General features: G+C 60.3%; 11 protein-coding genes across 11 annotated transcripts; 7 read left to right on the forward strand and 4 right to left on the reverse strand.

Moving 5' to 3' along the window:
* Window positions 1–4,160: 4,160 nt before the first annotated feature.
* COLE_00521 (uncharacterized protein) lies at window positions 4,161–5,910 on the forward strand (the record flags this gene model as incomplete). The annotated part of the gene is made up of 2 exons (XM_018423325.2): window positions 4,161–5,249; window positions 5,524–5,910. 2 exons carry the CDS (start codon window positions 4,161–4,163, stop codon window positions 5,908–5,910), a joined length of 1,476 nt encoding a protein of 491 aa, XP_018278506.1.
* A 1,373-nt stretch (window positions 5,911–7,283) lies between these two features.
* Window positions 7,284–8,086, forward strand: COLE_00522 (uncharacterized protein; the record flags this gene model as incomplete). The annotated part of the gene is made up of 2 exons (XM_018423324.2): window positions 7,284–7,670; window positions 7,745–8,086. 2 exons carry the CDS (start codon window positions 7,284–7,286, stop codon window positions 8,084–8,086), a joined length of 729 nt encoding a protein of 242 aa, XP_018278505.1.
* Window positions 8,087–8,792: 706 nt separating this feature from the next.
* On the reverse strand, window positions 8,793–9,509 carry COLE_00523 (uncharacterized protein; the record flags this gene model as incomplete). The annotated part of the gene is made up of 2 exons (XM_018426710.2): window positions 8,793–9,350; window positions 9,387–9,509. 2 exons carry the CDS (start codon window positions 9,507–9,509, stop codon window positions 8,793–8,795), a joined length of 681 nt encoding a protein of 226 aa, XP_018278504.1.
* A 174-nt stretch (window positions 9,510–9,683) lies between these two features.
* Window positions 9,684–10,328, reverse strand: COLE_00524 (uncharacterized protein; the record flags this gene model as incomplete). The annotated part of the gene is made up of 1 exon (XM_018423323.2): window positions 9,684–10,328. The coding sequence occupies one exon, from the start codon at window positions 10,326–10,328 to the stop codon at window positions 9,684–9,686; it is 645 nt and encodes a 214-aa protein (XP_018278503.1).
* A 318-nt stretch (window positions 10,329–10,646) lies between these two features.
* Window positions 10,647–11,596, reverse strand: COLE_00525 (uncharacterized protein; the record flags this gene model as incomplete). Its single annotated transcript, XM_018426016.2, has 2 exons — window positions 10,647–11,135; window positions 11,168–11,596. The coding sequence occupies 2 exons, from the start codon at window positions 11,594–11,596 to the stop codon at window positions 10,647–10,649; spliced, it is 918 nt and encodes a 305-aa protein (XP_018278502.1).
* Window positions 11,597–12,471: 875 nt separating this feature from the next.
* On the forward strand, window positions 12,472–12,999 carry COLE_00526 (uncharacterized protein; the record flags this gene model as incomplete). The annotated part of the gene is made up of 2 exons (XM_018426709.1): window positions 12,472–12,651; window positions 12,685–12,999. The coding sequence occupies 2 exons, from the start codon at window positions 12,472–12,474 to the stop codon at window positions 12,997–12,999; spliced, it is 495 nt and encodes a 164-aa protein (XP_018278501.1).
* Window positions 13,000–14,274: 1,275 nt separating this feature from the next.
* COLE_00527 (uncharacterized protein) lies at window positions 14,275–14,771 on the forward strand (the record flags this gene model as incomplete). Its single annotated transcript, XM_018419262.2, has 2 exons — window positions 14,275–14,403; window positions 14,454–14,771. 2 exons carry the CDS (start codon window positions 14,275–14,277, stop codon window positions 14,769–14,771), a joined length of 447 nt encoding a protein of 148 aa, XP_018278500.1.
* A 400-nt stretch (window positions 14,772–15,171) lies between these two features.
* On the forward strand, window positions 15,172–15,459 carry COLE_00528 (uncharacterized protein; the record flags this gene model as incomplete). Its single annotated transcript, XM_018423322.2, has 2 exons — window positions 15,172–15,255; window positions 15,322–15,459. The coding sequence occupies 2 exons, from the start codon at window positions 15,172–15,174 to the stop codon at window positions 15,457–15,459; spliced, it is 222 nt and encodes a 73-aa protein (XP_018278499.1).
* A 4,812-nt stretch (window positions 15,460–20,271) lies between these two features.
* On the forward strand, window positions 20,272–20,589 carry COLE_00529 (uncharacterized protein; the record flags this gene model as incomplete). The annotated part of the gene is made up of 1 exon (XM_018423321.2): window positions 20,272–20,589. One exon carries the CDS (start codon window positions 20,272–20,274, stop codon window positions 20,587–20,589), a length of 318 nt encoding a protein of 105 aa, XP_018278497.1.
* Window positions 20,590–21,233: 644 nt separating this feature from the next.
* On the reverse strand, window positions 21,234–24,461 carry COLE_00530 (uncharacterized protein; the record flags this gene model as incomplete). The annotated part of the gene is made up of 2 exons (XM_018426014.2): window positions 21,234–23,331; window positions 23,365–24,461. 2 exons carry the CDS (start codon window positions 24,459–24,461, stop codon window positions 21,234–21,236), a joined length of 3,195 nt encoding a protein of 1,064 aa, XP_018278496.1.
* A 336-nt stretch (window positions 24,462–24,797) lies between these two features.
* Window positions 24,798–26,334, forward strand: COLE_00531 (uncharacterized protein; the record flags this gene model as incomplete). Its single annotated transcript, XM_018420859.2, has 5 exons — window positions 24,798–24,978; window positions 25,014–25,153; window positions 25,187–25,853; window positions 25,898–26,105; window positions 26,151–26,334. The coding sequence occupies 5 exons, from the start codon at window positions 24,798–24,800 to the stop codon at window positions 26,332–26,334; spliced, it is 1,380 nt and encodes a 459-aa protein (XP_018278495.1).
* Between the last annotated feature and the right edge of the window lie 687 nt (window positions 26,335–27,021).

Below are 27,021 nucleotides of genomic sequence, written 5' to 3' on the forward strand. Positions count from 1 at the left end.
GCTCACGCGCGATGTCTACCGCCACCTCCAGAAGTGTGTCGAAACGCACAAGGAGTTCACCCTCATCCAGGCAATCAAGCCTGGCATCATCACCAACGGTCTCAAGTATTCGCTCGCCACGGGCAACTGGGGTGACCAGGCCAAGGCCATGCAGGCACGTGCTGGTGTGTCGCAAGTGCTGAACCGCTACACCTTCGCGTCGACGCTCTCCCACTTGCGCCGCACCAACACTCCTATCGGACGTGACGGCAAGATTGCCAAGCCACGCCAGCTGCACAACACGCATTGGGGAATGGTTTGCCCTGCTGAGACACCAGAAGGACAGGCTTGTGGCCTTGTCAAGAACCTCGCCCTGATGTCCTACATCTCCGTTGGCTCCTACTCGGCGCCGGTTATGGAGTTCCTCGAGGAATGGGGTCTCGAGGACCAGGGCGAGTACGGCAACGCGCCATCAGCGACCAAGGTGTTTGTCAACGGTGTGTGGATGGGCATCCACAGAGACGCCTATACCCTCCACCAAAACCTCCTGCAGATGCGCCGCGGCGGCCAGCTGAAGCACGAGGTCTCGATCGTGCGTGACATCCGTGAGCGCGAGCTGCGCCTTTACTCGGACGCAGGCCGTGTGTGCCGTCCGCTCTTTATCGTCAACGAGGATACGCAGACATTGCGGCTGAAGCGCGAGCATATTGACCGCCTGGACGCGATTGCCGATGGTGCTGTGGAGCTGCAGCAGGGACAATCGGCGTGGGATGAGCTGCTGTCGGAGGGCATTGTCGAGTATGTCGACGCTGAGGAGGAGGAGACTATTCTCATTGCCATGACGCACGAGGATCTCGACAATGCGCAGCAGTTCGAAAGCCGTGAGGAGGTTGCCAAGGCGCAGGCGGCGCACAACCTCGAGGCGTTTGACCCGTCAGCACGTATTAAGTCGAGCAACTGGTCGCAGAACTACACACACATGGAGATTCACCCAAGTATGATTCTCGGTGTTTGTGCGTCGATCATTCCATTCCCCGACCACAACCAAGTGAGCATCCAGATACATCCAGTCACTAACCAATAGTCGCCGCGTAACACGTATCAGTCGGCCATGGGCAAGCAGGCAATGGGCATCTACCTCACCAATTACCAGTTGCGCATGGACACGATGGCCAACATCCTGTACTACCCGCAGTCGCCACTTGCTACGACGCAATCGATGAAGTATCTCCGCTTCTCCGAACTACCGGCCGGCCAGAATGCCATTGTCGCCATTCTTTGCTACTCGGGCTACAACCAGGAAGACTCGGTCATTATGAACCAGTCGTCGATTGACCGCGGTCTTTTCCGCTCGCTCTACTACCGTGCGTACACCGACACGGAAAAGATGGTCGGCATGCAGAAGGTGGAGGCGTTTGAGAAACCGGATCGCAACGAGACATTGCGCATGAAGTCCGGGCCTAGCGACCGCTACGCGAAGCTTGACGCCGACGGTTTGATCACGCCTGCGACCAACGTAAACGGCGACGATATTATTATCGGCAAGACGGCGCCAATTCCACCAGACTCTGAGGAGCTGGGTCAGCGTTCGGCGACGCACACGAAGCGTGACGTTTCGACGCCGATGAAGTCAACGGAGCAGGGTGTGGTCGACCAGGTGATGATTACGACAAACGGCGAGGGCCTCAAGTTTGTCAAGATTCGTATCCGCTCCACGCGTGTGCCGCAGATTGGTGACAAGTTTGCGTCGCGTCACGGTCAGAAGGGTACTATTGGTATCACCTATCGCCAGGAGGACATGCCGTTTACTGCTGAGGGCATTGTGCCCGACCTCATTATCAACCCACACGCCATTCCGTCGCGTATGACTATCGGGCACTTGGTCGAGTGTTTGTTGTCCAAGCTTGCGACGCTCACTGGACGTGAAGGTGACGCTACGCCGTTCACGGAACTCACGGTCGAATCCGTGTCCAAGTTCTTGCGGCAACGTGGCTACCAGTCTCGCGGTCTAGAGGTCATGTACCACGGTCACACTGGGCGCAAGTTGCGCGCGCAGGTATACTTTGGTCCGACTTATTACCAGCGTCTTAAGCACATGGTGGACGACAAAATTCACGCGCGTGCTCGTGGGCCACTGCAGATCCTCACGCGTCAGCCCGTTGAGGGTCGCTCGCGTGACGGTGGTCTCCGATTTGGCGAGATGGAAAGGGACTGCATGATATCGCACGGCATTGCTGGATTCCTCAAGGAGCGAATGTACGAGTCGTCCGACGCGTTCCGACTGCACGTGTGCGACCAGTGCGGATTGATGGCAATTGCCAACTTGAAGAAGCAGGAGTTCCACTGCACGGTCTGCCGCAACAGCACGCAGGTGTCACAGATCTACATCCCCTACGCGGCCAAGGTGAGTAGCTGTTTGTGGCGCACGACACGTGGACGCGTGACGTGTGCCACAACAACGAGTTACCCAGTAGATGGCGCTAACGTGCAGCTTCTATTCCAGGAGCTCCAGGCTATGAACGTTACGGTGCGGATGTACTCTGACGCGGACAACGAGTAGATGGTGAGGGGTGGAGGAGTGGAGTCGGGACTCGGGGTCGGACGAGGCCGAAGCCAACTGGGGATGACGGAAGACGGATGAGGAACGACCAGGCCCCGGCTCGGCCGTGGAGTGCCGGTGGAGTGAGCTTGGGCTGGTCGAGATTATTGTAGGCATTGACACATTTCTGCATATGGTACGGAAGAGGGCGGGGTGATTTGGTTTTGATGGACGCGTGCATGGACCATGATGATGGACTAGGACCAGTGAGCACGGGCAGCGATGTTGAGTCCTGGGTCACGCGCGCAGACGAAATGGATCATGCGGTGGTGGTGGCTTGGGATTTGGCCGGAAATGAATGATAATGGTTTTGCCCCGAGACTGCGCAAGTTGTGTCATCACAAGTCCTCTTGAGTCTGCAGTCCAGAGACCAGGTGGCAGGAGATGCAGCATGCACCCATGCGCATGGACACAAATGATCTGGACCGCCTTAAACCAAACCCTATCTCCCCATGTCCCATGTCGGAGAGCAATGCAATACAGCGCACAACCTGCTATCGGACCCAGTTCGGTGGATTGGGGCTGTTCGCTCTTGGTTCCCTCACTCGCAAGATGCTTCGCTAGAATTGCTGATCATCTCTCCACATGTCCCTGCACCGACTGGACTCTCGCTGTCCTCCTCATCTTCGCCTTGGGCCCCTCTGGAGACCTCCCCCGTGACCACTTCCATGTCCACGTATCTCAGCCCCGCCCACTCCCCACAGAATAATGTACCTGTCGAACGCCAGGAGACAACTTGGTCGTGCGCGACCGTGCAGACATTCCATGTATGCGCTGCATCTGCAGAGTCAGTGCGACGAGCAGCAGTCAGGTGACGCCGAGGGTTAGAGCGAACCGCAGCAGAGGAGAGGCGCGGCGAGGAGGAGCAAGCCATGGTCCGTTGATACCCTTGTTCCCCACTGAAAGGCAGTGGCTCTGCCTGCTGCAATGAGTGGATGATCGGAATCAGCCGAGAGCCCCACTGATGGCTGGGCGAGTGTTGGGTGGCGGCGGGATCAAATTGTCCCACTAATGACGCGGGGGAGTGCGTTGGGTGGGGCGGGCATAAGCGGACAGAGCATTCGTACACAACCCCCCTCATTCGACTCAAGACACTCCTCCGACGCTGTCTCTCTCGCTCCCTCTTTGCTCTCGACTCTCTCTTCATCATCAGCGATACTCTCAACGCTCCTCAGCACGCCGCCTCCCACATCCTCCCTGTCGGCATCATCACTGCTCCCCCATACTCATCCCGCTTCATCCCAACCCCCTACCAACCCCACCCTAATTGTTGGCCACCCTACACAGCTCACAACAGCTGTCCAGCCATCACAACATCAGCCGTCGTCGACTTGACTTGAACCGTCTGTCTCAGGCAGCTGAATAGGCCATTGGGGCTAGCTGCAGGAAGCACATATCCACACCATTTCAACTCGTGTACAATGTTGCGCTAGCGCGCCCTTTCACCCCTCTCAATTGACCCCTCGCCCCCTCCGTTCACAACAACCCTCCTCCCCCCTCCTCGACTTGAAGCCCACGGCTATATAACCCCTCGCGCCTCCCCCCTCCTCATTCTCTCCTCATCCCCTCATCACATCACATCATGAACACGCTCTCTCGCCTCGACACGCTCATCGCCCGCCTCGCCGGGTCAGGCCCAGGCTTGAAGGGCAAGCTCGCCGCACCCCCACTCGTCCTCTCGCCGCCCTCAGATGGCAGCGGCGACCCGGGGCCCTCATCTCTCACCCCCACCCCCCTCGTCCCCTTCCCATCCTCTGGTCCATCGTCTGCGTCGTCGTCGGCGCTCGCAGCACGCCGCCTCCGCCGGCGGAGGCGCCGTGTCCCCACCGGAACTAGCATCAAGCTCCCTCCACCAACCACACCGTTGCTCCTGCGCGTTGCGCTCGCATTGTGGTCAATTCTCTTGGCTTTCTGGCGCTCGCTCGTCGGAGACACCCGCGCAGTCCGTATCCTCAGGCACAAGCGGCGCGGACTGCGCACATGCGAGTCACCTCCTCCCGAGCCCGTTGTCGCCCCACTGCCTTCGCCTGCATCATCAGCGGCATCGGAGATTGTGCCCGTTGATGCGACGTCGGATGAAGGCTCTGCATCCGAGGCTGAATGGGTCAGCCCCGTGACGCGCGCCGATAGCGCCGCGAGCGATACTAGAGACGAGGCATCAAGCGAAACAGAGCTGAAGGATACGTTCAACTTCTCGCTCCGCTCTAGTCACAGCAAGGAGACGGTATCGTTCCGCGGCGTGCTTGACACCAAGCTCGATCACGATGTCGAGGTCAAGACCAAGCCCGAGTCGGAGGCTGATATCGGCCCCCGACGTACCCGCCTCCTCCCCAATCCCATGGCGACGAGTCTGCTCGACCCAACCGTGCCCGTTGCTCCGCAGAGGCACCCGTCCCCAGCCATTCCCGCACCAATTGTCCCACGCCCTCCCCACCAGACGCCCTTCCATCTGCAGAAGACGCTCATTCTTGACCTCGACGAGACGCTTATCCACTCGACGTCGCGGCCAATCGGCAGCTCGCATGCCGGCGGCGGCATGCTTGGCATCGGGTCCGGATTGTTCGGGCGCCGTGGGCGCCGCGAGGGCCACACTGTCGAGGTGGTGCTCAACGGCCGCTCCACGACATACCACGTCTACAAGCGGCCATACGTGGACTTTTTCCTCAAGAAGGTGAGTGCGCTAAACGTGGGGGAGGCGCAGGGGAAGCAGGAGCGGGCGTCGCGAAAGCAGTGTGCCGTGCGGCATGTGAGGTTAACGACGCGTGGCGCAGCTCTGCTCCGCAGTATGCACGGTACGAGCCGAGCGGTCCGCGCAGCGCGTCCCTCGGCACATGCCATGTCTCGCGCGCATCGTGCACCTGGCATGAGGCATTCCGTGGCGAGCGTCAACGCGGGGACCCTGAGGGCCCCATATCCCCACAAGACATGACGCTGACTTGCTCCAGGTTGCTTCTTGGTACACGCTTGTCATCTACACGGCGAGTATGCCAGAGTACGCAGACCCTGTCATCGATTGGCTCGACAACGGGCGCGGGCTGTTTGCAAAGCGGCTCTACCGCGAGAGCTGCTACCTGCAGCCGAGCGGGAGCTACATCAAGGATTTGGCTCTTGTCGACCCGGACCTTGGGCGCGTGTGCTTCATGGACAACTCGCCTATCTCGTACAGTTGGAACAAGGGTGAGTGTGGGAGGAGTGTGTGTATCGAGCGGCGCAGGCGGGCAGGTAGGCAAGCGGTCGCCTACGCGAAAGGCGAAGAAGATATGGGCATAGCAGCGGACACACACGATGGCGAGATATGCCCGCGCCTCGTCATACATGTGACGGGACATTAAAGTCTTATCGCAAAAGCAAACGGGTTCACTGCGAAAGCCGCGTGACTGTCTGAGCTTGTCCAGCTTTACCTTCACCCGTCCCAATCCCGCATGCCGCACCCTGGCAACTTCATATCCATTTATATCCCCACCCTCACCACCCTGCACTGCTGATGCCAGCCAACGCGCTTCCAATCGAGGGCTGGACGTCTGACCCGAACGACGAGGCGCTGCTTCAGAGCATACCCGTGCTCGACAGTCTGCGCTTCGTGACAGACGTTCGCCGCATCTTGGGCATACGCGGGTTCAACTAGTTAGCATGGGGCATGTACGATATGTATGCGGCAAATTCCTTTGGCGTGTGGCGGAGGAAAGTTGGTGTGTTCCGGAGCGCTTGTCCGACGCGCGCCGCGCATCCGCGTTCCATGTCTCCGAAGCCGAAACGCTCGGCCGCTGCGTGATAGAGTTGCGCGTGCGCGCGGAGCGAAACGTGCCTGTTCCTGGAGCCAGTCTGACAGCTGCTCAGCGCTCGACGCCAAATGCGGCTTATTCGCAATGTGCATGCATGCACGCTGCAGCCGCATCCGGCATCGGCGTCGGCCTCGGCGCCGCATCCGACCTCGCTGTTCGTTCGGCGCCTTACGCAATTCCGAAGGCACAGTGCCTGCGAAGCGCCTGATACCTGACAACGGCGTGTGCGAGATGGCCGCTAGTCCGCCCTGCCCCTCGCCCTGCTGCGCCCTCATGCGAAGGACTGGAGCATTCACAGCGATCCGTCACCATCCCCCGATCTCCGAACTGCACAAGCATGTGGCAACACGCGCGGAGCACGAAAGCGGCCCGCCGGGTGAACCCAGGTGAACTCTAGGCGTGTGCGTGGTGTCTGTCGCGAATGGATATGCTCGCTGCTACGGACGGCGAGCGCTACAGCGCTCGGCGGGAGCGGAGGACTGCTAGCGGAACAGCTGAGGCTCGTCCGACCAAGCCGTGCCGATGTCCCAATGCACGATGCAGCATCTCGCGTGCCGCAGTCCATTTCGGACCACGAAGTCCTGGTCCTGGCATGTCAGGCCGAGATGCCAGATGGGGAGCCCGCTGCCCAGCTGGCCCGCTGGCCAACTGCAAGCTGCAAGCTGCAAGCTGAAAGCTAGCCAGGACCAGGACCAGGACCAGGACCACGGGAGGACAGAGTTGTACTGGAACACGCGGGGTTGAATCTTGTCGCTGCACACGGACCGACGAACTCGATTTAGTTGGGACCTCGTGCCTTTATTCACTGGGCCTGTGGGCACCTTGACGACCGCGGCCGGCCTACTTTGAGTTTGCTAGTGCCGCCCACCGCTGGGTGTACATGGATAGCGAGCACCATGCAATTCTGTATCGCACTCTTTCTCATGTTCGTCCTCGTCCTCGCAGCGGCCGGTGCCGCTGCTGCGCCAGCGCCGGCGCCGGCGCCACAAGCTTCATCGCTCTCGCCATCGTCCCCATCGCCAACTCCCACCCCCTCAGCACCCATCCCTGCCCCCTCCCTCTCGCCCGCGTCGCCCTCGCTCGCAACAGATATGGCGACGACGACAATAACTCGCACACTGAGCGGATACCGCTTCGGCGGCGACAAGACGGAGCCGTACACGCGCACCGAGACGGCGACGGAGACATACTCTGGCGGCGTGCTCCTCCGGCCAGCGACGAGCAGTGGGGGCGTGAACGTGGCCGCGATAGCGGGAGTAGTGTGTGGGCTCGTAGCGCTGATTGCGGGGCTTGGGTTGTGGTACTTCCTCGTGAGTTGGCAGGTCTTATCGTGCTCTGCGCTGCCTGAAGCCTCGTTCAGAAGGACAAAGAATGCTAACACCAGTCTCGCCGTGCAGAACGGAAATACATCGAGTACGAGAGCGAGAGCGACGTCGAGCTGCCAGTGTACTCGCGCGAGGATCCCAAAAAGGGCGACGAGCTCGAAAGCCCACCCCCCGCATACTCGCCCGGACGGCGGTGGGCGCCGCGGCACGTGTTCCGGCCAAGCGCGCACGCGCGTGCCGCGGCTGGCCCACGAGCAACAGATTCGACAGCAGCGTTTGCGCATCTTGCCGCACAGCCGGCGATGCAGCCGGCGGCACACGCAGCAGCGTCTGCGGCGGAGCCAACACACGCATCACACGCATCAGACACATCGCGCGGCGCCAGCGGAGGACACTTGTAGCGAACGATCAAGCTCGGCACATCTAGCTTGACGTTGGGCCTGGAGACGGCACGCCAGCGGCGTGCAGGCTGTAGACGGCCGTCACGAGTACCTGCCAGCGGCCCGGCGGAGGGCATCGCAGCAGGGCGTGGGTGGGTGGGTAATGACCGATTGCGTGCCTTCATCACTGTCCCGTGACGCTGCGGGACCTTGACGACGCCGCATTAGTGTGGATTAGCGGATGTAATAGTGGATGTAATGGCGTGCATGTATGACGCCGTGGACGCTCGCGTATACAGATAGCACGAGCACGAGCTTGAGCTTGAGCGTCTCCCGTCCACGTGACGAGCAAGTACGAGAGACGTTATCAGGCGTGCGACGACGATCCAGGACTCTGGAGTCATCTCGGAGATCGGAGAGATGCTCCTCCCTCCGATCTCCGCGATCCGCGATCCGCGATCCCCGCTCCCGTTGTTTCGCGTTTCACGGTGGCGGAGGGGATCGGCGGCGTGGCTCGCCAGGGGGATCGACGGTGGGTGCACGATGGTCACGGTGCTAGCCCGATGTCGAACTCGCCATCGAGTACGTCCTCTCCGTTGTCTGAAATACAATGCATGTCCGACTCTCACTCCCTCGTCTACGCTCTTCTATGCACCTTTCCCCCCCGCCCTTCTCCCCTTCCCCCTTCTCCCTTCTCATCCGCCCTCCTCGTCCTCCCCTACTACCCCTACTTCGGCCCCCCACTGTACATCAACGCCGGCGCGTTCATCGGCACGACCTGCATCCCCCCACTGGCAGTGTACGCGCCCCCGCTGCCCTCCTGATACCCCGCGGCGGGGTCGAAGCCGGTCAGCCCGTCCGCGGGGCCCTGTGCACTCTCCGCCGTCGCCCCCGACAGATCAGAGAGCTCGTAGGAGCGGCGCACCTGCGCTGTCGCGTAGCTCGTGGGCGACACGCCGAGGGAGGAGGCGAGGCCGTCGCCAGCCGTCAGCACGTCTTGGGATGGGTCGAGCGGGGCGGGCTGCGAGCGAGACGAGGAGCGCTGCCGGGGGAGGTTGTAGGACGGAGGCGGGGTGTGGGAGTGAGAGGGGGTGTGAGGGGTGTGCGAGGGGGTGCGCGAGTGGCCGCGGGCGTCGGAGGGGGTGCGCGAGTGTGTGGGAGGTGACTGCGGCGACGCCTGGCGATACGGCGAGGTTTGGCGATGCGGCGGAGCCGGCGGTGGTGAGGGGCGTGGAGAGGAGTGGCCTTGCTGCCTCGGTGAAGTGGGCCGGGGAAGTGAGTTGGCCTGGGGTCAGCGCGGCGCGAGCCGCCATGAACTTACCTGGGCTTGTGTACGCTCGGACATAATACGTCTACAGTGGGATAGCGCGCTGTAAGGATGACGAGGGATCGCGATGCAGACGCTCTTGGTGCTGTTTGACGAAGTGTGAGATGGCAATGTCATCGAAAAGACGCCGTCTCGGTGGGGTGGCGGGGTGAGCACATGCCGTGCGGATGCGGATCTGACACGGTTACTCCGCAGCCATCTCCATCCTCCACTACTTGTCACTTCTTCTGCATCACCCCATTCTTCAATCGCCCTAATTCGTGGTAGTTCGCAGTTAGCGGCCAGGGTACGCTATCTGGGGTGCTGCAGTGCTGTGCTAGTCCCGGCCACGCCAAAAGCATCCGAGGCTCCGATGTCCCGAAACATTCCACATTCGTCTGACGATCTCCGACAGCCGCCAGAGTGGCTCTCACACATCCGCGGAGCACGTTCGAGATCGTCAGGAGTAAGCTTCGCTGGGACTGTACCCACATGTCGGCACAACATCCAGCAGAGCCAGACAAGCACCACAACTCCTGGGATTCCGATAGGGAGGAACAGCTCGAGGGACGCCGCGATATACTCCGCTTTGTTCGTGGGCTCTTTCGAGAACGTCCGAAACACTGTTTTCCGTGTCTCGGTCGTCACGAAGACGATCCCGGACAAGGTGCGGGTGCGCGTCAAGGTGTGGTATGAGGTGACTAGGTTGCGGACTCTCGTTGGGCTGGGGCGCGTGGAAATATCGGTCAACTCGCTAAAGCGGGCAGTGGACCCCAGTGAGGGCAGAGCACTGGAGCGGGTGGCGAAGCGGTCACTGGTGGCGAGGGCGATAGCCGAGCTCAATGCAGGCGCAGGCGCGTCAGTGGTGATCACTGATGTGGACGCCTCTTGCGGCGCAGGGTGCGCGGCCACGCTAGCGATCAAAGTGACGAGCTGAAGGGGGTTGGGGACGTACATGTTGTCCTGCAGTTTGGCATGCATGTCTCAGGCTATAAGAGTGTGGAGAAGTGGCTGCCATCATGTTTGTCAGCTCATTGTTGTAGATTATCGAGGTATACATAGATGGCACCAAAATACTGCCTTCCGTCATGGGCTCTGTCTTGGCACATCCAACCCCCGCTTCCCAGCGGTATCCTGGATACGCGCTCTCTGGTTTCAATCCGGCCCTCTCCTTGTGTCCACGACAGGCATTCCAAGGCATGCAAATGTGAATATCGCTGCGTAACTTCTGCGTAAAACTATAGACAACTTCCAACTCAAACCGAGTGACGCCATCTATGTGCTGCTCTCCTGCCCTGCTTCCCCCTCTCTCCGGCGCCCAGCGATGCCAGGCCCCGCCGCCGCCGTCGGCGACGAGTATGCCGGTAACTCTGTCGTCCTAGTTCTGCCCTCCTGCTCCGCATTCGGCAGGCCTTGTGTCCCGGCAAGGCCGGGGCCTGCGGCCACTGTCGGGGACGTGTACGCCGGTAACCCCGCTGCAGTCCCCGTTTCCGTAGATGGCGACACATACGCTGGCGGTGTGCTATGCCCCTCGGCGCTCTCCGGCAGAGACGGCACGCGGATCTCAGTCGCGCCAGCCTCCACTTCGCGCGAGTACACGGGTAGTTCGGGGTCGACATCGTCGTCTCGCACCGTATCGCGCCCGCGCGGCCACGCTCCCGCGCCCGTGGCCGTGCTCGCGTTTGTAGACGAGGCCATGAGCGGCACGCCTGAGATGCGACGCCCCTGCGCACGGAAAAGCTTGGCTTCTTCGCGCGACTTGCGCTGCCGTCAGCCTCGTCTTTACTGGGACTTACATGGCTGCGGAAAAAACAAGCAGCAAGCGCGATGATGAACAAGATGGCGCTGCCGACGATGCCGAAGATGACGGCGGGGCTCACTTCCGACCGCGGCCGGCCAGTGCTAGAGGTGTAGGTCGGCCTGGAAGTGCCGTACCGGATTGTGAACACGTGTTTCTTCGTCTCAAGCCATGTGCTGGAGGCCGAGGTCCTCGTCACTATCTGGGTAAGGGTGCCAATGGAGTTACGAGGTTCAGTGGTGATGGAATGTATCAACGCGGACATCTCGCTGCTGGACGGCGGCTGAGAGCTGTTGACGCCGGAGGTCGTTGGCCGGAGAGAGGCCGTCGCGTTCCAGTTCTGCGTCGTGGCAGGCGCCTGCTGCGGTGCTGGGATGGGGGAGGCCGCCGCGAGCGCTGCGAAGAGTAGCGGTAAGTGTAGCCTCATTGTGTGATGTACGGTGCTGAAGCATACATCTCAGCCTCGGCTTTTATGTACGAGGATTGCAGGTACGAGGCTCAAGGCGGTGCGGGGTGTGCTTGTTACGCCTCTACGTGGGAGCTTGCACAGGCACCGACTGCTGTGGCATGCGCCTGGGGAGATGCGTGTGACATCACAGCCAACGCCGTTTTGCTTGTGACTTCGGGCCAACCAGCGGCGATGGCGGTGCTAGTGAGACGGCGGTCACCAAGGCTTGGATGGGGGGTTACGTACTTCTGATGTCGAAGTCAACCTTTACGTCTGCTCCTGAAGAGTGCGTATGGGAGAGGCGGATTGAGAAGTGAGGCGATACAGAGTGGTCGATTGATGAAGGGTTGGAGGTTGGCAGCGACACCAGTGTTGAGCTTCTCGAAAAAGGTAGCGTGGGCGTGCAATCAGTGTGGACAATGTCTCAACTGAATCCGAGGACGTCTCGAGCACTCGTGATGGAAATCAGAGAATTGGGCGTGTTGGCGAGGCAGAACCCGATCAGCGCCGCGCGCCAACGCATTGACCTCCTGCCGATCTGCCGACATTCAGCGCGGCACGAGGCCAGGACTCATGCCGTCGATCTCCCTCATTGCTCACGGCCAGCTGGTCAACTGAGACAAGCTGTTCGCAATCGCTGGCTGACGTTGGGCACGATGGCGATGCCAACCTCAGTGCCTGAGGATGCCCTGTCTGCCAAGACCAGCCCCACATCAACAGGCACGTCCTCCTCGAGGCATGTTTGTGTTCCATCCTGGCATGCGATGCAACGCAGACTCGTCGGAACGTTGATGGCAGCGCCGCTGCTGGCAATATAAGACTCTCGCCCTCATTTCTCCATCCATCCTCTCACCATGTCCCTACTAGCCCTCACGCTCGTCTCGTTCGTCTCCGCCGCCCCCCTCCAGGAGCGCCAGTATACAACCAACACGCATGTGTCTGTTAGGCGGGGCCTCTCCCCCACCTTCATCGGCATCATCGTTCTTTGCTGCTTCGTCGGCGTGAGCATCTTCGTCTGCTTGTTTTTGTATTGCGTGAGTAACACCTTTTGGTTGGGCTGACGGCAGCGGAGGTCCTATCACCCCACGGGCACCGCGCACAGCGTGCCACCGGTCTACGAAGCGAACGCAAGCCAAGTCCAGCCCGCATACGCGAACGCGACCCATGTCCAACCCGCGTCCTACGCAGACGCGCCCCGAAGGTACGGCGTGCCGCCATACGATGTGGAGATGCCCGCGCCGAGCTACAAGAGCGGCGCACGGCGCAGCAAAAGCCACTCTTACTCATGGAACTCGCACTCCTTGGCGCACGATAGTGCCATGAGCGCGCATCACACCGCGCACAACCATGCCGTGAGCGCTGCTCACCATACCGCTCATTAGGGGTGTACTGTATTTTATATTGTCGCAATTAGTCGCTGCACTGTAGCGTTATGTTCTACTTGATCCCACGGACCGCAAGCTACACGACTGTGATAGCATCAGCTCCGGCGCAATTGTCCTCTTGGGTGGGAAAATGGTTCAACCTCCTGAGGTGGACAAGGTGCAGGGTGGGTCTTGTAGCATTGTAGTTGCACCATATTCCTGCGAGGTCGCGGTGCAACTTTCATCGATAATCCTTGCTCCAATTGAGCGATACCTGCCAAGAACTTTGGGTAATGGCTGGTAGCCGATGGTTGCGACTTCGTGGTCGCTAGGTCTTGTGATTAGGAGTGGGAGGTGCGGTAATGGAAATGGGTTTATCTAGGAACCGGGGTGGGCAGGACCAAGCTCCATCTTATCGTAAACATACTGGCCACACTTCGTACATGCTAATCCATGGCCGCTACACTATCATGCTAGCATCCCGCTTTTCCCTTCATACCTCTGCGCCTCAGTTGCCTTCTTGACATCAGCACTGCCAGCGATCATTCTGTTGCATCGGGACGGATCCGGTTGGCTACGGAGCAGCCTCCCCGGAACCGGTCGTGAAGCAACTTGCATCGCCCGCGCCAGAGCCAACGGACTCACGAGAAGCGTCGACAAGGTTGTATCAGACTCCCCTGTGACCCTCACTCCTTCATGCACCACGCTACGGCTCCTCACATGATGACTGCGCCTATGGCCGGCACTGATGGCCCTAACGATCCTCTCATCACATTCTGCTCCCTCACCCCCGTTAACTCATTTTCTCCTTGAACGCAGCCTCAGCGGAGGCTATGCAGCCCCCCGCGTCATTTGTGGCGTCATTGTCGCTCTGATCTTGGCTGTGTCAGAAGAACGCTGGATGAAGGAAAAGGCTCCCAAACATCATCAAAGTTGTTGGCAGCAGATGTGCCGAGAGCAGCGGCTTCCAACTCTGAGGGATTGGGAAAAGGCGAACGCTTGATTTGCAGGGGTTCGGTAAGACGGAGTGAAAGCCTTATAATTTTACAAACCTCCCTGCCCTCGCTGCATGCTTACAGAGGAGCATGCATATTCGTACCGAGCTCTGCGAGCCTGGCATGTCCCAACGGCACCGTGCCTGCCATGGCCACAACAATGCTCGTCGTCAGCGTGCCTCCGAGTCTCGCCAAGTCTGCAACCCTACTCAACCATGGGGACCCAGCTCAAACATACGGGGCCAGGCCAAGCATACATAGCAGCAACGGCCCCCCACCCATTTATCCACCACCCATCATGTCTACAATACACCTCGCAAGACGCTCCACCTCCGGCAGCACAGCACTCATCGCTGCCGCCGTCGTCTCGTGTATCGCAGCGGCGCTGATCACGCTCGCGGGCTTGTGGTTCTACCACCGCTGGCTCGTGAGTCATATTTCACCGCCTCCACCTACTTCTCAGTGTGCTGACTCCAGCGACGGAAACAAGCGGGCCGCGCCGACTCGCTCGAGAAAGGCTCCACCCCGTCCTCCGCCGCCTCGTCCCTCTCCGCACCCCCGCCTACCCCCTACCAAGTGAGGCAACCGCGGCGGGCCCGCCGCCCCCTCATCATGAAGCCCAGTATTCCCGACCTGCCTCGCATCAGCGAGGAGCCGCGCATGAGCCTCGAGCCGCGCGCGAGCGTGTCGCCGAGTGTGCACTCGCGCCCTGGCACCGTTGTCGGCGGACTACACGGCGAGATCTTGCGGGCAGAATCGAGGGATACAGACAGAGAGGAGGTGATGGGCGCGTAAGATAGCGGGGACCCCGCGCGGCTAGATTGCGGGCAACGGCCATCCCTCCGTCCGTTCTTGATCGGCCCCGATGTAGCCACCCTGCCACCCTGCCATCCTTGCCGCCTCCGATGTCTGGCCGTATAGAGCGGCATGCTGTGCATGGGCTCAATTGGCTGCCCGCATGGCGCCAAGGGAGGCGGCGAGTGGCATTTAGACTGTACGAGTGTATAACTCCGATGCGATGCATCTTGTAGCCCCATCTCTCTGCCTCATCTCTAGTACATAACGCACAGACCATACTGGCACACACACCGCAGATCGCGAACACAGACGTCCGGCGATCCCACGATCCGCATTCCAGCCCCGCCCCTCACCGTTCCGCACTCCGCACTCCGCACCTCCACTCCCTCTCTTCACCATGGCTCAGTCGTGGATCGTTGCCCTCTCCCTCCTCGCTATCACAGCCTTCATCGTTGCCGTGATGACGACAATACGCTACTTTGTGAGCCCTCGCCGCTGCCCTTTACCTCTCCATACCCTTACCCCCCAACCTCCCCGCTGACCGCAGGTCAAGGCCCGCAGCCGCCGTCGCGCAGCCGCCGCTCCAGCGATGCTCGCTCTCCCATCAACCACAACGCTCGCTTCGCAAACAACACTCGTCCAGACGCACCCGACACCGTTGCCCCTCAAGTCTTCGCCAGTGTAGGGTTGAGGGAAGCGAACAAACGCTAGGAGAGGCCCAGCCGGTGGGCCGGTGGGCCGGCCGGTTGCCGACAATATGCGAAACCTGCATCGCACGTATCATCTGCGACGCGCTGGTGATGTCCCATGCCACCTCGCGCCACAATTCACGTAGCCCTTCCCGGATGCATCGCGCCCAGCGTGGATAAAAGTCTGGGCAGGGCTGGAGAACACAGTGGCGCGTGGCGTCAGGTCCCCACTCTGTGCGAATCCAGCCGGTAGGATGCGCCTACGGATTCCCTGCACCGGCGCGCGGCGACGCGCAGACGCGTTTTTGCGCTTCGGTCTTCCCAGAGAACCTCCTCACCAGCTTGCCAGCTCCCATCCGTCAGGGCCGGGCCGGTCTTCATCCGTTGAGCCGGCGTACGAAGCAGTTCTGCCGGGGTACGCCCGGCGAATCGTGAGAACCACTGTTTGTGTACTCGCCCAGCACGGCTGGGCGGCGTTGCTTGACATGTGGGAATGCACGAGGATACATGCAGCCGCATGATGTTGACAGCGGCGCTCCGCTATTTCCTGCAAACGATGTCTCAGCGACCCACGTGTAGGGCGACATCGGGGCATTTATCAACTGCATGTATCGCAGGCGCCGTCCTGATCAGCACGCGCATTGTTACCCGCACGAAGTGTCCGCGCGTTTGCGATTAGCGCACACTGCACGCGCAATCCTAGTCCGAGAATGTCGCGCTCAGAGGATATCGCCGCTCGGAGGGCACGGCGACATACTCGGACTAGGAATGCGCGTGCGCCGCATTCACCGTGCGAGAACATGAACAGCTTCATCTGAGGCTTTGAGGAGGCAAGGTTGAGAAAAGCGCTTTCCGTATCTCTGTCAAGCGATGAGACTCGTCGGCTGCCCAAGGCTGGCATTGCGCTCATTGCATTTGTGACATTTGGCGCCTCGTACGACAAATAATATCTCGCAGACCTGCGCAAGCTGAATGCCACGTACGCTCTAAACAGACCGTCAGGCGTTCACATCGCCTAGACTTTGGATCGCAACACGGCATGGGAAGTATGAATGGGTTGCTGAGTCCTGTTGGTCAAGGGCAGCACAGCCCCATCAGTTCCGCACGAACGGGAGAGGTAAATAAGGCATGACCGTCACCTATCTTGCCGCTCGTGAACACACTCGTGCAGCCTACGTCGTTCATTGCCTCGGCTGCGTTGAACAGAAACATTAGTGCTGCGGTGGGATGCTGAAAACGGGTCCAAATATTGACGGAATGGCGATCCTTTCCCACGTATGTAAGACGAAAATCGGAGGTGCAAGCAAGCGCGGCACTCTGATAAGTTGCTGCCGAAGAATCTCCGGGCCGCGCCATGATCCACATAATCTAATTCGGCTGCCCAAGACGGCCAAGTAGCGCCCGAGCTATTCGCGTTCTGGATAAACGGCTTGCTGCTCGAAACGAGCCCATTCGTACTACCATGCGTGTCTCACCAACTCCCGTTTAACCTCATATCACACTGATGATCCGTTCTCGGTAGCCATGTCGATCCACGTCGATCCATGTCGATCATCGTTTAGGTGCCCCTAGTCGTCCCGGGCATTATGGAGTGATCTTCAGATCGGCATGCGTTTCGCTGACGAGGAGACGTGGGCATGTGACCGCGTCACATGAGACTTGTGCTTGGAAGTAGGACAATCAGTAGTCAGCGCCGTAGAGCGAAGCGGCGCTATTCCTCTGAATTTTCCGCACAGCATGTCCACCTCAATAGCCTCACGTCTCAGAATACAGTGGCGATGGCGGGGTGTGGCCTCAGACCCAAGATCAAGTGCCCAGCCACGAGATTCATCACAAGCTGTTCCAGAATTCCTGGATGTCTCAACTTGCGGACTTGGGACGTGCGGAAATAGCACGTGAGCGGCTGACGCGCACGACGGGGAGTTTTCGGCGAGTGACAAGCAGAGCAGGGCGCGCGCGGCCGCCAAGGAGCACAAGCCTCGGGTAAGACGCCGAGTGCCCGTCGGAATGCTGGTCGACGTAGCGCGGGCTCGGATAGCGACGCTGCCGACGCCGAGGACGACGAAGAGTCGGCTGGCTCGGGTACAGTGGACATGTGGCGAACGAGGGGTGCCACTGATTGGCCCATGGCTGCCAAGGCATGTGGCCTGCCGATCCTCGTCACAGGCACCAGGGAATCTCAGGGAGAGTACGGGGCGCCCAGTGCGGGGCCCGTGCCTGTGCCAGATGGCCGTTTCGCCTGGCAGTGCGGGCGCGAGGAGCGGCCGAGGCGGAAGCGTGCTGGCGCGATGCCGACATGCGAGAGCTGATGCGGTGCAGCTCCTGATATCTCGGCGGAGGCGCATCTCGAAAGATATATAGATGGCCCAGCGCACGTTGCTGAGAACACCATCATCCACCACATCAGCTAGAGTCTCTAGGCTTCTACTCAAAACCAAGTGCACCGCACCCCAAGCCAACACTCGATCTCTGTCATGGCCAAAAGCCCTCACGCCATTGCCATAGACAACGACCCACCACCAGCACCACCTTAGCTACACCGCCAGCCTTCGATGGTCGAGACCTCGGTGCGTATGTCTCGAAGCGGTGGCTGACATAAGACCAGCACCTACAAGTCCGAGAAGCAGAAGCTGCTGGCCCTCCCCGCCCTCAAGGGCAGGGGAGCGCGCCGCCCCACCCTCGATGCCCCGCCTCCCTACGCGCCTGTCGCAGGCCGTTACGAAATGACGCTGTCGGACAACGGCGACACCGATGACCTGGACTCCTCGGATACGGCCTCTACATGGTCTACTGCCAGCACGTGCTCGTCTGGCGACACCTACATGTCCGCCACTTCAGACGAATACTCGTCCACCACGACGTCGGCATTCTCTTCCCCCGCCGGCTACCAGAGCACTTCGTCTTACACGAGCTACGCTGAGGGTTTCGCGACCATCGTAACTCTTACGACCCGTGTTGTCCCTATCGCGCAGCTGCCGCCCGCGTACTTCCGCTGTCCCAGCTGCGCCGACGGCTACGCCGCTGTCCAGCTTGGCCTGTCATGCCCTCACAACTGTATGCCCGCCTCCACGCGCTAGCGAGTTTGTTGTACGTCTAATGGTTTTGGTCCAGCCAAGTCAATATACCTTCAATACCATACGTGTATCGTGTAGTCTGCTCCGTTTGGAATCTGAATAATGAATGTTTACTTCGTGCTCCTTGCTGCTTGATCCTCATTGCTTCTCGCCACTGAGTCGTCGTGGCTAGCAGCACCCATCACAACATCACTTACCTCGCCACCCAGTCGGTCAGCTCCGATAATGCACAAGCTCGGGAGACATGACTTGTTTTGTACCGGCATCCGTGCCTGCACGTCAGACCCGGAACATACCGAGGAACGGTCAGCTGATCACCTTCGAACCCACTTCAGCCGGACCTGCCACCGAGCCTCTGCAAGCGCCCTTAGCATCTTATCGTCTGCACGACCAATGGTATCTTTCAATTTGGCCTCGTGTGAGGCCCTGCAGGAGGGCAGCGACGGTCGTCAAGTGACCGCACGTTGCTCCACCAATCTTATCAAGCGTCTTCGTCCAATGGGCCCGTTCGGCGTCTCGTAGCCCGTTTCCGCCACCCGACCCGACTGTCTCAGCTGCGGGTACCGAACTAGTCGGCGCCCTCGCCGGTGGTGGCGACTACACTCGTACATAAGCTGGCGGATCGCCTTGCTCTTGTCAATCTCACGCCCCGTCGTCCCCCATCTCAGACGTCCCCAACCAACGTCACAATTCGCGAGCACCATCGCATCGCAACTCCGCATGCTCCCCCGCTCGGCCACAATGTCGCGAACCTCCACTGCCGCAGACGAAGAGCGCCGCTGGCGTCCTGTCAGCACCCTCCGCCGCCTACGCATGCGCATGACGCGGCGCCGCGACTTCCCAGCGTTTGAGGATGAGGTTGTCCTCACACCCCTCACCCGCATCACGCCCTTCACCGTGCCCTCGCGCCGCAGCTCGCACGCATAGAAGGCGAGCAGTAACGAATAACCCGACTTCTTGCTGTATCTGGGTCTCTGCTTCACACCGCCGTGTTGTAAAGGTCAAGTCCCACCGCATTGTTGTATGTAACACCATGTATCGCATCTACCACGCTGCAGCAGTGGGTGGCGAGAGGCATCCTCAGTTGGAGTGTGACACGGAGAGTGCCTATCTCACGTCAGCCACAACCTCACCTCATCCAGACGACATAAGCCATGCGTTCCTCGGAAAACGCCTGCATGGCAGACGGCACCACAGCACCACAGCACCACAGCCTCAGCGCCACCACCGCCCATGTCATTCTATCCTGTCCAAGTTGAGAGGCATTCCAGAAGCATGACGCACGGACGGGTGCAGTGCCTGTACCTCGTTCCTGCACATCACTTGAGCCCGTGGCTGTGCCTGTGCCTCTCACCTGTCTCACATCATCGGCATCGGCCAGGCCCCGTGTTCACGGAACGAGAGCCGAGCATGGCTTATATTAGCGGTTTGTAAGATCTAGCGCTCACCGGGGCATGGTGTGTCACTTGACACATCCTCGGCGACTCGGACTCGTGCGAAGAGCGACTCTGGTCCATTTCAGCATGCCGCCGAGCCGGGAAGTCGTCTCCATCGTCACTGTCCGTGGTCCAACAACACCACCCCGACTCGGGATGCTTTCCAAGGGCAAGCGGTGACGCCGATTATTATGCGCGTATATCACGCCGCGCAGCATCCAACATCCAGCGCCCATCAGCAGCGCCCAGCATCAAGTGCCAGCGACCTACCATCTGTTTCCATCGAGCCCATCGAGTTATGCCACGACCAGACGCAGGATGGGCGCGCTCCGCCCCGCCCGCCCACTCACGCGGCGACCTTTCCCTCTCCTCCGCAGTCGCCTGCTTCGCGGACGGATACCACATCGATTCACCATGCACATTCACGCGCGAGCCGTTCGTCTACGCCCACTGTGCGCGGCCATCCTTTGCCCAGCGCCTCCGCGCCCTCCTCCCAAAAGCACTGGCACCCCCGCCGCCGTACGTGCCGTCCTGGGAGGAGCTACCTTCGTACGAAGCGTATCGGCTGCCGACGTACCGCGAGGCGCGGAGGCACGGCGCCGTCCTAGCTCTGTAAGACCTCGTACCTGTATGTAAGAAATGTATGTACAACTTCTCGTCTCGTGGACCATTCTGCTTTCCTCCCTGCTCTGGCCTTGAGATGTCAGCCAGTGGTTTTGCGCGTCACATGGACGGCGGCGACCGCCAGCACTCGATGCAGAAGACGCCTCTCGCAACGCGCTTACCTGCTCGCCAGGAGATACGCCACTTCGGCTACCTGCTGATTCTGCCGTTACTTTCTCGGGTATCGAGGCTGTTCACCTGACCTGACGAACCCCTCGTTTGACGTCAACAACGGCGTCGGTTCCGGAACCTAACCCCGCGTAGCCTTGTAACTCTTATCTTAGCAGCCGAGTGAGAGGTATTGGGCGCAAGTCGGGTGTCTTCCTTGAAGCAAGGCAACGTTCTACTTCCGCGTGGCAGATGTACCTGCGGCAGGGGTGGATATGGCGATGCAGTCTTTGTTGGAGCGAGCAGCGCTTGCCACCAGTTCCAAGGCTCATTCAACCCGCGGTTTAGGACCTAGGCGCTGAAGGGAACGACGGCAGACGCTCATCTCCAGCTTTCCAGCACAGCTCACGCAATCGTCCCGCCTCTAGGCACCCAACCCTCGCGCGCCCGCTGCATCTACCGTCATGCATCAGCAGCTAATGACAAAGGCTAGTTCGACTCGTCGTCGAAGTCGTCTAGCTCCTCCTCGCCCTCGTCCTCGTCCATCGGTGTGCCTGTGCTCCCGCGCGAACCGCCACCGCGGCCTCGCCCGCGGCCCCTCGGGCGTCCCCCTCCCCGTCCACGTCCCCGTCCCCGGCCGCGCCCGCGCACAGACGTCTTCCGCACAGCCTTGACACTCGGCACGGGCGCATGTTCTGGCGCGCTCAAAACCGTCGGCGGCGAGTGGGGCGCGCAGAGCTCGACGCCGCGAAATCGAGGCGAAGCGAGGATTTTGGCAACGTCGAACGTGTCCTCCGCAGCGGCTACCTTCTCCTTTGCTCCTTCGTCCACATCCGTGTCCTCTCCGTCTCTAGAGGCGCTGGGAGTTGCGTCGCCAGCGAACGCCGGATGCGGTCGCAACGGCGCGGAGCGGTCCAGCGGCCACGGGCCCATGTACCAGCTCGCGAGCGGGCCGGCGGGGATCTCCGTTGGCGGGACCTCGTGCGCGCGCCTTGCGATACCGACAAACCCGAAACCGTCGGTGCGGACCTCGATCTCAACCGCCTCCGGGCCGACCTGGAAAAGAATCACGTCGCCATGCTGCGCCGTGATCTCGCCAGCGCGACGGCGGGAACGGCGGACATGCACCACCGCATCTGCGCCGAGGATGAGGAGCGCCGTGGTCGAGTACAAGGAGAGGGAGATAGTAGGCGACTGGGCAGGGGGTGGCGGCAGTGCCGCGAGAAGCAGCGAGTTGAACTCTGCCTCGCCGGGGTGTATCCTCCCAGCGCGCTCGTTGATTAGATCCATCGCGTCGAGTGTGACTTTCGGGGCGTCCGACCACTTGATCGCCGTCGAAGTCGGGAGGTGCGGGATAAGTGGAACACTGTCCGGCCCCGCCAAAAACGTGTAAAAGGGGCTGATGAGGAGCTCGGAGGGTCGCGATGAGGTCGCGGGCAACGCGTGTCGGCGGAATGGCACTTCGTCACGCCCCTGTATCTGCAGCCCCTTGAGGACGCTGTTGGGGATAAGGCAGACGCCTTCATGCCCCATGATGTGCACCATCTCAACCCACGACAGCTGCCAGCGGGCAGCCTTGACCTCGTCATCGAATAACGCAGAGGTGCGGCTTTCGATAGCCCAGGTCGCGAAGCCCTCTTCCTGCCGCGCTCCAGTTGCGACCGGGCGTGGTGCGCGCAATGCTTCAGCAGCGTAGATCAAGCGCCGTGGTCGGTCGATGTGCGTACACCACTCGCAGATGAAGCCAGTCCAGTCGCGTCGCTCGTTGGCGAGCCGACAACGAGGGCACACCCACCCGTGCCACATCTCGCGCTGCGCGTCGTGGCGCACCGTGTCGGCCCTTGGGGGGCATGCCGGCCGCGTGAAAGTTCGCCCAGGTGTTTCAGGAGGAATGAGAACGCCTCCGGGCAGCGTGGTAATTGGCGTGCGAGATTGGGATTCCCTCCGCATACGCACGCACTCCTCGTTGAGACATACGGGCTCGTCATACACCTTGGAAGAGGTCTGCCCACATGTCCCGCACTTGTTTCCTTCACCCTCGGCGGCGCCGCGTAATGTGCGCGTCGGAGCCGTCTTGCGCACCTCGATGACCGCGTCGCTCGCGACGCGTTCGGCGAAGTCCGGGTCCACGCGGGCGGCTGCACTTCTAGGCGTCCACCAGGGCTCGGGCTGGTTGCTGCACCACTCGAGGCGAAACCGCCAAACGACGTCCTTGTCGCCCTCCGAGATTTCGGGCTTCTGCACCAGCGAGAGTTCGGTCCACGCGTCCACGATCCAGAACCATCCCAAACCCAGAACGGCTTTGGTGACCTTCCACGGTATGTTCGGAAAGGCCGGGGTGACCGCCACAGCGACCGGTGTTCCAGCGCGGTGGGCCATTAGTAGTGCCTCGATGGCACGTTCTTCTTCGGGCCCAGGGGTCGAGGATGCAGCATTCCCATTGACGAGGACGCGTCCATTTCCGTTCGGGGCTCCATGCAGAGGATGCGTCAGGTCGTCTGCTGAGCTCGGTGTATCCTGTGCTGGTGGTGTGACACTTGGCCCCTTGGAGCTGTGTACTGACCAGCGTCGACGCCTCACCTTTCCACTGTTGTCAGCCGTCTCCGCCGTGCTAGCTCACATGTTGGTCAGGATCGTCCCTGCACGTTCTCCGCTGCCAAAAAAGTGCTCTGTCGTGGACTGATTTGGCATTCCGTCCAGAATGATACCGCGCGAAACACCGCTTGGTCCAATGTCAACTGCGGCGCCATCGGTCTCCACAAGATTGCGGAAGAAAGGCAGTGCTTCCTGAAGCGTGCGGCGTCGCTCAGCCCAGAATGGGGGTATTCCACGGGGATCCTCTAGCGCAGCGGATACTCGCCCCGCGAGATGGGCGTAAACTTGATCCGCAAATGTTGGAGCAACATCTTCAGGGCGGGCATATCCTGCGCTGCTCGACGGCAACGGAGGACGCTTAGAAGGACGCGCACGCGCCTTGCGGATGGCGCTACCGTCGAAATTGAGTGTGTTTGGGTCCACTTCGTCGGAAGCGCTGAGGCGACGCTTCTTCTTCACTCTTTTGCCTCGCCCTTCATCACCGCTCTCGCCTTCCCCAGTCTGCTTTCCCTTCCCCTTTTCAGCGCGTCTGTCTTGCACCGGCGCCGACGGACGCAGATGTTTGAACCCCTGGAGCTTGCATGCTGTCTCTCGCTTCCGGCAGCGTCCGCAGGTCGGCGATGCGCGATCGCAATGCTGCTGCAACTTGAGGCATTCCGAGCAAGATCCTGGAATAAAGAACACCACCTCGCCCGTGCCCGGCACCGTCTTCATCCACACACTTGCTCTGTCCACGCGCGCATCGAGGTCGATGGGCACGAAGTGCGGCCGCTCCAGCTCACCCAGTGCCGGGTCAACGGTGGTGAGCGGCTGCAGCGCGATAGCCGGGTTTGGAACGGTAGCCGCGGGATAGACGTATTTGCGCCCAGTAGCGGTATTGTAGCGGACAATCTCCGTAGGCTTGTCATCAGAAGGATCAGGCGCGGTGCTGGATGACGACTGGTTGACAGTTGGTACAATGAGGGCGTTGTCGGTTCCCTTTGGAGGTTGAGGTTGAGGTTGAGGTTGAGGTTGAGGTTGAGGCTCCTGTGAGGGTCCCGCCGTCGCGGGGGTACTGAAGCTATCGGAGGGCACTGGGTTGGATCCCGAGGCGGGCGGCTCGTGAAGTGAATGGTACTCCATGGCAGACGGGAAGTCTGCGGAGCTGAGCGTTATCGCTGGCGCCACGAGTCGAGCTACCGCCAGCAAAAGTCGAAGAAGTTGGGATGTCGAACCGTGTGCGGCAACTGATCCCAGAGGCAGAGGAGGCTCAAGAGAGGAGGCTGACGAGAGTGAGAAGAGATGCGAATGCACAGAGTGCTCGATGAAGAGTCGTCTTCACACTTCCACTTCTCCATGACCGCACCGGGACCAAATCCGGAACCTCCACTTGCCTGATCACGTTGCTACACCCATGGACGCGACACCTTCCCCTTGCCGCGTTGTTGGTTGTTGACATCGCCCACTTGCATCGCCATCATGCTCAGCGCCATTCAGCAGAGGGCGCGCAGCTTTCTCGCTCCAGAGGTGGCGTACACTCCCATTGCGACAGACCCCGAGGCCGAGGGTGAAGCAACTAGGTTGGCAGGCCGCGCCCCCTCGAAGGATGTACACCTCTGCTTTTGGGCGCTTGGCGCTGGCGTTCTCCTCCCTTGGAATGGTAGGCTTTCGTCTTGGACTTTGAGCTGACCGCAGCGCTGATGTGCACGCTCCCACTTCTCCTCAGCCTCACAGAGGAGGGCGGTCTACGCAACAGCCTCCCATCCTACCTCTCGACCACATTCTGTTTCGCCAACTTGTTCTTCCTTGGCCTGGCTCAGCGGACTGTCTCCCGCGTAAGCTGACATGACTGGCCCAACTAAATCTAGGTCAACCCAATCGGGCGTTCAAGGTGGTCGCTCATCCTCCTTCTCGTGGCCTGCATCGTCCTCGCCTACCCCATCATCCCGGTTGTGCTGCCGGCACTAGCGAACGGGGGCTCTGGTGGCCGCGCGATGTTCTTGCCCCTCCTAATTTTGATGACCCTCGTCCTCGCGCTCACCACGTCATTTCTTCAGAGCGCGGTGATCGCGCTCGCGGCACTGTGGGGCAGCGGGGAGATGCAGGGTGTGATGTCCGGTCAAGGCGGTATCGCGGTCCTCGTGAGCGGGAGCCAGGTTGTACTCGCTCTCCTGTCATCCAAAGGGGATGAAGAGGCGTCGACAAGTGCTGCGTTTGGACTGTGGTTCCTCGCAGCCGGTTGGGTTGTGGTATGCCTTCTCGCCCTCAAACGCCTCACCCGCAACCCTGCCATTGCCGAGGTCCTAGCCCCATTGGCGTCCCGGACAGCAGCTGCGGACAGAGTCAAGGATGGGCGCATGACGCGTACGGTAGCGAGGAAGAATCTGAGACTCGAGTTCGCAGTCGCATTCATCTTTGTGGTGACACTCTCTGTGTTCCCTCCGATTACGACTACGATCACAAGTGTCATGAAGAACCCGCCAAAGATACTCCAGCCAGCTACCTTTGTGGCGATCCACTTCTTCCTCTTCAACGGTGCGTTGGCTGAATTCATTTCCAGAGGAATAGCTGACATACAGTCGGCGACTACACCGGTAGGACGTACCTCCCGTCCTTGGGGCTGAGCTCGATGACAATTCCGCGCATTGTCATGCTCTCCCTCGCGCGCGTGATTCTCATCCCGCTCTTCCTGTTCTGCAACATTCCCGCTCGTGCCAAGGGAGAACTTCCCGCCTTACCCGACTTTGTCTACTGGCTCATCCTTCTCGCTTTCGGCTTGACCAATGGGTGAGCGGCCCTCCGATGTGTGGTTCCAGCTCCAGCTGATTACAGATGGATCTCCACGTTGTGCATGATGTTTGCCTCGTCGCCAGAACTCAACCCTGCTATCACAGAGGACGAAAAGGATATCGCCGGCACTCTTGCGGCATTCTCGCTCGTCTCGGGCCTTGCTATCGGCAGCCTCTGCTCATTCGGTGTGAGCCACGCCATCAGCGGCAGCTACTTTGGTGGATAATCGCCAACCTGGACATGGGAACAATGGTATTTGAATGTAATGAATGTATCGGTGTGTGATAGGCTACATGCGTACAATGAGTATCGAACCAGACCTCCTTCCCCTCAGTCCATCGTATTGTCCTCCTCGTCGTCGGCTGCGGCCTCCTTTCCTGCTCCCCACTCGGCTTCGTGCACAAACTCTTCCTCCTGGTACATCATTTCCTCCTCCTCGGCGTACGCGGCCGCATCTTCCAAGATCGTTTGCGCTGTTGATTAGCGGCTACTTTAATGAGAACTGCTCACCAATTTCCTTCGCCTGGACGCTTGTAACAAATGGCTCCAATTCCTCCGGCACCTCGTGGAGGAGGCTGGGTTCAATGACCTCGGAGATGATGGTGCCAACGGTCTGCTCGTACCCTCCAGGATAATGCTGGAAGCGCTTTTCTGCCTCCTCCATAATCTAGCGTCAGCCCTGACTTTTTCCCGTCCTCCCCCTCTCCATCATCTCCCACTTACCAAGTACATGCCAACCTGGTTAATCGGAGCAAGGTTACAAGCCTGCAACAGCTCGGCCTTGGTAAGCCCGTAATCCTGCAGCCCGTCCGCAACAGCGCGCACCCCGTCGGCCGTCTGGCGCGCCGTAGCGTTGTAATCCGCACAGAGGTACTTGAGCACCTCATCCTGCACCCACACGAGGTCCTTGCTC

This window comes from Cutaneotrichosporon oleaginosum (assembly GCF_008065305.1).
Source record: "Cutaneotrichosporon oleaginosum strain ATCC 20508 chromosome Unknown ATCC20508_contig01, whole genome shotgun sequence".
Lineage (NCBI taxonomy): Eukaryota > Fungi > Basidiomycota > Tremellomycetes > Trichosporonales > Trichosporonaceae > Cutaneotrichosporon > Cutaneotrichosporon oleaginosum.